The sequence below is a fragment of the Anolis carolinensis genome, chromosome 6 (genome assembly GCF_035594765.1).
Source record: "Anolis carolinensis isolate JA03-04 chromosome 6, rAnoCar3.1.pri, whole genome shotgun sequence".
NCBI classification, from domain to species: domain Eukaryota; kingdom Metazoa; phylum Chordata; class Lepidosauria; order Squamata; family Dactyloidae; genus Anolis; species Anolis carolinensis.
In genome coordinates this window covers 108,683,256-108,692,712 of record NC_085846.1, presented here as the reverse complement: position 1 = coordinate 108,692,712, position 9,457 = coordinate 108,683,256, and the positions used below count along the sequence as shown (strand labels likewise).

Here is a 9,457-nt window from a genome sequence, read left to right as displayed (position 1 = left end):
AGATTTATATTTTGCCTTTGCATCAAGATGTTCCATTACAAGGGTTTGATCTCCATGAAGTACAAAGTCATACAACAACTTGTCAAATCCTTTAATCAACACTGTAAAACAGGCAATTGTAAAAGATACCAGACAAAAGGGGGTGCAGATAAACATCACATTACTGTAATCTGTAAACAGTGTCTACGTGAATTTGACTTCTGAATTAACCCTCTTGTGCGCCTGAATTTAACTTTTAAGAGCTGAACAGAAGAGATATGCTCAGACTTTACCACATCTTTGTCATGCTTTGTTAATACTGCTTTCATTCTATGGAGAAGAAAGTCAAACAGTGGTTCATTTAAAGACACTTTACTTACATACATTTTGGTCTGCTTCGATATATACCTAACTCATATATTTTGTGCTTAAGCCTCATAATTAATAAGGCAGGTGGTTGATGCTGCTGTACCTGAAAAAGGTGCTGAGTGCTAAAACTGTCTAACCACTATACATGTCCATATGATAATTGACTACTTCCTTAGAGGTGTTTAAGCCTGTAGACATCATACTACTATAAGAGTGGAGTTTCTTATTAACAGTACTGGAAATGAAAATTTTCTTGTAAAACATTTTGTACTGAGGAGTAAAATGATTTTTTCACATGGACAAAGCCAAGAAAGAGAAAACAGTCATATAGAGAAGGGAACTGGATCATTACTATGGTGCTATTTTATCTCACATTCATTTCCAGATAGAGAATCATAAATTGGGGGGGGCGGGGGTGTTACTGAAATATACTTTCCTTAAATTTCACAGAACAGTTTGCTTTATTGGCACTAGACACACATTAATTAGGCAGCCATTCCCATTTCATAGATGAGTATAATATTTTCTAAGGGCAAGAGTAATATATGTTTGAGGTTTAGTAATATATGAACTAAAAAGCAAACTGATCCCAAAATTACACCTAGGAAGGATCTCTCAACATACCATGTTCTTTGAAGGTTATCCATAAGAGATTATCAAACAAAGCTTTACCTCTTGCACATTTTTTCACACTGGAATTGGAACATGTTCTAGATCAATTTCTAATGAACTGACCTGAGATTTAAGCAGTCTTCACACAAGACATTGCTTTTCTTCTCCCCCATCTCACCCCATTATTTTTGGTGTGCTATTACAAGTATGTCTAAAATGGAATTTTCATAATTTCAACCATTCGGTCTTCCTTCCCCCCCCCCCTTCCCATTTTGCAACAACTACACGAGTGATTTCAAGCGAAGATAAATGCCTAGATCTTTGACTAAATTCACAGTATTTTCTGGATGAATATTGTCTAAGCAATTGTAAGTCTTGTTTCTTCACAGAACTCTCTGTAGCATGTAATGAACTATGCTAGAAAATTTATCTTCCATTTTTTAAAGCAAAATTAAGAAATTGGTTAAACCTGAATGTATTTGAAGTCTCCACAGTGAGATCAAGCAGTAAAGTTCATACTTGTGGACCTTAACAAAGCTAGCAATACTCTGATCTCCTAAAAAGCTGGTTGGCTTAAACTATCTAGAAACTATGAAACGCCTCCAAATCCAGTTCATAAATTAGAAATACTGGATTTACTGGACTTGAATAATCCCAAACTGAGGTGAAATGTTCAAAATTATGAAGTTCCAGTAAATGCTACGTGACCAAACCTATAAAATGTCCCCATTAGCACAGTGTGACATGCCATCCAACTACAATCTTTCAGCAGTTACAAACTGATTTTTACAAACTACACACTTCAACACACAGTCTATACCTCAATTTCAGTTTCTTCGGCTTCAGGTGTGTCAGGGCTTCTAAACTTAAATTGAATGCTCTGTTAATCCCTTAACAGGAATCTAAATTTTTGTACTTAAATACTGCACAATATTATCTATATTCTCCCTTTTTCAGGAAGCTATAGATACATATGCAATCAACTAAAGGAATTAGTGAGAAAATAGTCTTGTTTCAATTAGATGAAATGCTCTGCCTCAAAAGTCATTTTAAGACAATACCTGTGAAAGCTGCCTTCTATTACCTCATCTTTTTTCACTGCTTATTGATGACATATTTCACAGAAAAGAAACTATAAGACTTTCTGTGTATAATATTTAGTGGAGCAAGTAACTGCTGTGTTAAGATATTCCAGATACATGATTATGTACACAATGATCAGAGGTCTGTGAAATTTGTCAGTTTTCCAGGCTCAGTTTTAGCAGTGTGAGATTAAATTATTGCATACTACATTAACCATGAGGGAGTTGTCTTCAGTGATAACTGCAGGACGGTTTGTTTTTTAGAAGTAGGACTGATCAAGTGTTAGGCAGTTACAGTACAAACTACACGGGCAAATTAACTGATCCTGGACCTCCCTACACTCTGCAAGTTAATCTCGCTTCCATAATACAGTCTTACTGGAGATACAGCAATGCGGTGCAGCTGGGTGCATTTCCAACTAGCAAGGTTCATCTCAGGCACATAACCACATTCTTCAGATATGTATTTCTACACAGACAGTTCAATATGGAAACTCTTCAAAGAGGAATGCAGTTTTCAGTTTCCCGGTTTCGAGACATATTTCTGAACCAGCTGAAAAAGAAGCTGGAAGAAGCACAAGCCAGTACAAGAGAAACGAGCACAGGCAGGTGTACCCATCTTTCTTGGGCACATCTGTATCATGTTGGACCCAAAATACAAACAGGTAAAAGCAATACAAAAACCAAGTGTGATGAAGTGATGGGAATGTCAAGAAGCTGAAGAGCTCAGTTCCACTGACCACTTTTCACAGTGTTTTCTGATGCCCGTTTACAGAGGGCTTAGCTGTCTCAGAGTCTCTTGCATTGTGTGAGAGGTGAAGTTTATCTAAACCTGAAAAACATTGTGAGAAAATTGAGGCAAATTTTATTTAATTTATGGCAGTAATTTACAAAATTCTGTGACCTCTTGAATACTAAACAGTCCTCTTTATTACAAGCTGTAATGGAATCCAGTCTACTTCATTGAAATCATGACTAGAGTGCAAGAAAGTCTATGGCAAATAAAACTTAAATCTTTAAAACACCTACTAAACATGATACAAATTATTCAAATGTCTAATTACCTCTATCACCCATCTAATGGAATGCATATTGTGTTATATGGTAAGAGTTTGGGATTCTCCAGTGTTGTGCCTGCATCACTGACCGCCAACAGAGAAAAATGGCTTTATACATCATGGTAAAACATCAAATCTCTTAGTTGACAGAGTGTCAGACATAAGACTATGCGTTTTCCATCGCATCTCACTGTATCTCTCAGAACAAAATTCAGCAAAAAAATAAACGGCCACATGCTTAGCATCCCTTCCACCAGTTTATCAATCTAACCTAATATATTACTCATCTTAGTAGTATGTGTTGGATTATTTCATAGTTCGTAGTTTTTTATTTATTGTCTTTACTACCAATGTAACACAAGTGATACTTTTTTTCTAGAAATGGAAAAATAGAGAATTCAAATACAAAACTATTCACCACATATGTCTTTCCATATCAGGTAGTCAAGGTAATTAAATGATTGGTTTGGCGTAAGTTTCACATAAACTAGAAACCCTTACCAGCTGACTATTTTCACTTGTATATAAAATTCTGAGCCTAAATTCTAGTTTAAATTTAAACTGTTTTCAAGTAAGATATGCACTAAAATAAGAGAACGCAATTTACCTAGTGCTTTGAGCAGTTCTTCTCTAACTGCTGAGGTGAATTTTCTGACCAAACTCAGGGTTGTCAAAATGGCAAAGAGCAGATTGTAAGATAACACGATATAGAAGTTCCCTAACCAGTTAAACCTTCCAAAGTCTCCAAGAAGATCAAATCTCGTAATGCCTATGGGAGAGACAGAGAAATAGTACCAATTTGGAAAAATGTAAGACGCAGAGTGGTACTTCAAAAAGTAGAAATTATGGTCTCGAAAGCACTTTGTGCACAATTCTATATAAGATCTTAATCACTTAGAAATCATTATACTGAAAACTACATGAATGCACATTCAACAATGTTATGTTACTTTAAAGAAAGCAGAAAACTATTTGTCTTAAAGCAGTATTTTAAACTGCAAGATAGGTCTGTGGAAACAAAAAAGAGAGCTCAGTCACAGGAAACGTGTCCTTGTTCATTTCACAAGGTCCAAAGATGCAGGCCTTTATGTCATGCAGGAACATAAAAGAAAGATCTGAAATGACTTTTGAAAATCTGCCCAGCAAGAGTGTCATCCATCTATTTGAAAGAGGAGCACGATGCTGTCAACCTCCTAAGCCATTGGCACAATGCTGCCATGTTTGTAAAGCTCTATCTTGAATTCAACAAAACGATCTATAGCAGTCTTAAACAGGTGAATTTGCTCTTCTGTTTGCCTTTCCCATCACAGCAGGCCTGATCCCTTTTATCATCCAGGGACCTGCTTTCGTAATGCTATGAAAATGCATCTAGGAATATGTTTATATTCTACATCTCTTTTCATCCATCCAGTACCACTGGGCATAATTTCCAATGTGATGCATGTTGATATTTAGCAAAGCACCACATGATTCACTGTACCCTAATACATTCTATTAATCCTGTTTGGACAGCTGCGTTTGTTAGCTGTGTTTTAACTGTTCATCCTTTCTGTTTTAGTCCTTCCTTTATCTCTAGAGCAAACAATAGAGGAATGTCATTTGTGGACCACAGAAAAGAAACGAAAGAGTCTTGCTTTCTATTTTCTGAATATGCCATATTCATTGTTAATTTTTTGTTTATGTTTTCTAACAATTTTTCATTCAACTCTTATGTACCATGTAAAAATACTGAGGTTCCGAGAATGGTATGGGTATTACAGGGTGGATGTGACTGTTCTTACATATTTTAATGTATTTCAAGAGGTTTTTTTGTGTGGCTTTATGGCAAAAATTGTCCCAAAAATAACACATTTTTAAAAAAGGAATGGGTGGGTTAAGGACCACAAAAGTAGGTTGACTGTGGGCCACATTATGGTCACATCTACTCCAGCACATAATGTATATTATGCAGATAAAGCACTCATATTGTATCCACATTCTTTCCTACAATATCTATTCTGCAGCAGTGAGACCATGTGGAAAGCACTTAAAATATTCCTTTAAAAGTGAAATAATACTTACCCAGTGTTCTTGACATAACTGGCAAAGCTGAACTGAGGACTAATATAGAAACACAGTTCCCAATTATCTGTTGCAACAAAAAAAGTAAATTGAAATAACACCTGCTAAGTTTACTAAGCAGATGCAAAATATACAAACCACAAAACAACTTTTACTAATCTGATCGCTTCTATTGTTCACCCACCCCAACAGCTTCTTCCTTCTGAACTCTTCCAAATGTACAGTAATGTACATATTCCCATATTAATCAGTTTTCTCTACAATTCTCAGCAGATCACAAGGATATTTGAGACCAACATAAGCTGTACCAGACAAACATATAGAAAGCATGGTTAGCACCAGGTTATATCATAGTGCTATTGAATATAACATTATATTGGCAATGATTTGTTTGTATATGCTTTCAAGCAGCTACTATTTGGCTTCAGTTTTCGGCCTCTTTGCCACATATTGTATAGTATACTCCAACAATTGGAAACCGCCCTGACTCCTCTTGGGGAAATAGGGCAGGTTATAAATAAAACATTATCATCATCATCATCACCACCACAACAACAATAGTGATTGCTATGGGCTCCTATCTAAATGACCAGCAGGTTTACCTTGCTGACATTTTATCTTGAAAAGGCTCTGAATGTTTATGAGAATGATTTCAACACCAAAGACAGAGATACCTAAAACCAGTAACTGACATCTTGGGAAAAAGATAACCTCTGTATGGATCTCCAGATGCTCCTGGTTTGCAACTTCTCCAAATATCTAACCAAAATATCCAGTAGCGCAGTCAATAAATCTGTTTATTTATTTAGATATTCAGCCAAAAATTCTCTCAGAGTGACTTACACATTGTTAATTCGACAGTTCCCTACTCTCAAGCTCACAAATTAAATAAGACAGGACACACAAAGGAATGGGAGTGAGAGAGGGAATTGACTCCAGAAGATACTGTCAGTTCTTCCTCTGAGGGCAGGGCAGTGGCAGCTGGGAAGGAGGGTGGGCCTTTCATCTGCTTCCTAGCCATGACAGGGCTATTCCTGCCTCTTCTCTCCTTCCAAGGCCAGGGTAGCAGCAGTTAGGATGGAGGGTCTTTTATTTAAAGGGCAACAAACCAGTCACTTCATTTGGTGATGTGCAAGATGATTTTTTTTTCTTTTGGCCAAAACTGCCTTAACCTATTACTTATTAATAATAACCAACGCATCTATACCAGGCATGGGCAAACTTTGGCCCTCCTAACAGTCGGTAGACTCTTAGAAATTGTGGGAGTTGAAGTCCAAAACACCTGGAGGGAGGGCTGAAGTTTGCCTGGCCTATAGCAATTGAACAAATTTAATTAATCCAGCTTCTGTCCATTCCACAGATATCCATTCAGAGCTTCAAAGTACGATCATCCATGGATTCAGTGAAATTAATTTGATTTATAAAATAAAAGCATTGTATTAATATAAACTGAAAAGTGGGGGTGTAAATAACTGTTATAAATAAGAATAACCCTATAACACTAGGTTTAAAAAGGGAAATGTATTGGGATCTCGTTTTAAAAGATGCCTAAACACAAATAAGGGGGCAAATGAAGCACTGTTACTGGCTTACAATGCCTTTTCTCCAAAATGTTTCCCATGAAAGAGCTGAGCAAACATAATGGAACTCAACAGTATTAATCAAGAATTTTCTTTATTGTTGTTTACTTTCCCACTTCCAAGAACTCCTGGCAAGATTAAAGCAATCTCGCTACTCATTTCTTTGAATCCCCCCCCCCAAAAAAACCTTTTAAATAAAGTAGAAGGAAATTTCAAATATGTGAAAGTTAAACAGAATCCTTTCTGGCTGCTTAGTTTATAGGACTACCTTTTCAATGAATGTGTTACTAATTCCACTAAACCTGCTATAAACATTTTACCAAGTCAGAGTATCATTCGAAAGAAATACATTGCTAAAAAGATCTACTTCCTAATTAGTTATTCAAATAGAGGAATTTGCTTGTGTGACTTTGCATGACTAGAAACCAACCAAATTCCTCACATTTCAAACGTGTCCCTAAAGTCTAGCTGGCACAATCAAAGTTACTCATTAGCAACATGTTTCCCTTTGGAGAGGAGAGAAAAACCTTGCTCACATTTTCTATGGTCAGTGAACAACCTTTGCAATCCCAGGCATTTTCAATGTGAATAGAATCCATTCTAATTAGACAGGCCACATCCTTTCTTCTATTCTCATCCAACCCCATTCAACAGTGTGAAACTTCTCCAATCTGTTTACACAACTTACAAAAACTAATCATCACCAACAAGTCATTTAGAGCAACTGCTGTCTGAGAGGCGCAGGTTTGCCTTGAGTGGCAGAAATGGAGGAGACAAAAGAAGAGGAGGAGGAGGAGGAGGAGGAGGAGGAGGAGGAGGAGGAGGAGGAGGAGGAGGAGGAATAAAACACAATCATCTCAGATGTTTTTACGCTTACCTTTGTCATGGTTGTGTCATCCTTTCTAGGAGTGAAATCTCCAAAAAAGCGCAGGCTGTAGAAGCCGACTACAGAGGAGACCATGAGATAGCTGTGAGAATTAAGGAAAAAAGGGAACTCCAGAATAATTCAAGTTTCAAACTCAAAAACCATGGAGGGAGAAGGGAATGACTACTTTTGAGTGCATGAGAATAGCTGGCCAGTTAATTTCTGTCTTCTACATCAGGGGCTTAGTAAATTAAAGTGCTCCAGAAATTGGCCAGAATACTTAAAACACAAGAATGACTACTGAAGCAAAGGATACAAAATTAAAATGATCTCAAGTGCTGCGCCAACAAAGCCAAAGGTTGACAGAGAGGCATTTCCAATGCCAGGCCCCTGGAAGAAGTTTTAAAAAGGGAAAGAAAGATGAAATTACACAGAAATGCTGTTCTTGTCTACCTAGAAAATCAAGAAGTTCCTTGGACAGAAGTGACTTATGCAAAGTTAGTCACCAGTCATTGTACATAATATGAAACCTAGGAATACAAGCTGACTATCCCAAAATGTAGGGCCGGATCCTCCAGATAACATCTAATGAGAATAAGGTGGGCAATGGCAGCTCTCCAATGCAACCTCTCCAGACAGGAAAAAGTGTTCCTCTCCTCTCCTATATGACCAAAACTGACAGATATCAACATGCACAAATAATCTGACTGGAATCAATAGCAGCTTAAGAGTAAGCTCTAAAAGCAATTTGGCTATCAGAGACACTGAAACAAATGCATTTTTTCAAGAATACAACCGCAGTATACTCAATAGATTATATGAACATAAAAGCTGAATCTTTGCAAAACACTGATGTCTTCCCAACTGTTGAAAAGATTTTGAACACCTTTTTTCAGCATGGTTTAGATTGTGACAGCTAACACAGCCCCATCTATGTGCACTGTTAGCTTGCGGCAGAAAAGTGCTTGTTCAGATCATGTTACTTTTCCCCTATTTCCTATTTAGACATATAATAATAATAATAATAATAATAATAATAATAATAATAATAATTTATTCTTGTACCCCGCCCAATCTCCCTGAAGGGACTCGGGGCGGCTCACATGGGGCCTTGCCCAACATCACAATATAAAATCAAAACAAAAACACAAATTTACAACAATAAATCAACAATATCGGTAAAACAATCGAAAAGGACAATCTTACAAGATAAAATGTTAAAACAGGTATATCATGCATGTTGTGACTGCGCCTTCAGGGATTATGGTTGATGGGGATGGAATTCGAAGAGGAAGAAAAAACCCTCGTGATGAGGGTTCACTGGAGGAGTTGCGCAGGAAGCGACTTAGAGAGCTATATGGGGGATCTTCTGAGGAAGATTCAGATGGGGAGATGGATGCTGAAGAACAGGTGGTGGCTGGGGAAGCGGGCACTGAATGGGCACAGCCACCGGAGATGTCTGGGGATTTGGGGTCTATGGATACTTCTGAACCTGGGGTTTCTGCAGGAGCTGATCCCAATTGGGATGCTTGGAGAAGGGAGGATAGTTCTTTAAGTGTTCATGGGGCTAAGTGTGGGCAGGATGATTGGGACTCCAACGAATTGCTAGGTACTCCAAATCCACGAGCTCTAGCTGTGTGGAGCTCAGACTCTGAGTAGATTTGGGACACCTGGTGTTTGGGTGTGAGTGTTTGGTCACCCAGGAGGAAGGGGAATAAAATGGGAATGTTTGGCCACTGCACTTTGCGTGTGGCAAGGTGTTGCTGAGGCGCCATTGGGATCTCTGTGTTTCCATGAAGACTGGACTTGGACTATGATTTGAATCTGCTGTTATCACCTAGCTTGGCTCTC

General features: G+C 37.7%; 1 protein-coding gene across 2 annotated transcripts in view; it reads right to left on the bottom strand.

Annotated features, from left to right (window-relative positions):
• lmbr1 (limb development membrane protein 1) overlaps positions 1-9,457 on the bottom strand; it is a 49,021-nt gene that overhangs the window by 2,447 nt on the left and 37,117 nt on the right. The window contains exons 13-17 of one of the 2 annotated variants that reach the window (XM_003221917.4): positions 7,923-7,996; positions 7,619-7,709; positions 5,162-5,228; positions 3,708-3,869; positions 77-2,874 (exon numbers count right to left, since the gene is read on the bottom strand). In XM_003221917.4, coding sequence (XP_003221965.1) covers positions 2,789-2,874; positions 3,708-3,869; positions 5,162-5,228; positions 7,619-7,709; positions 7,923-7,996 — 480 coding nt within the window. In that variant the 3' untranslated portion in view covers positions 77-2,788. Of the gene's footprint in view, positions 1-76; positions 2,875-3,707; positions 3,870-5,161; positions 5,229-7,618; positions 7,710-7,922; positions 7,997-9,457 lie in introns of those variants that run through there. The other variant, XM_062957895.1, reaches the window with a different exon arrangement.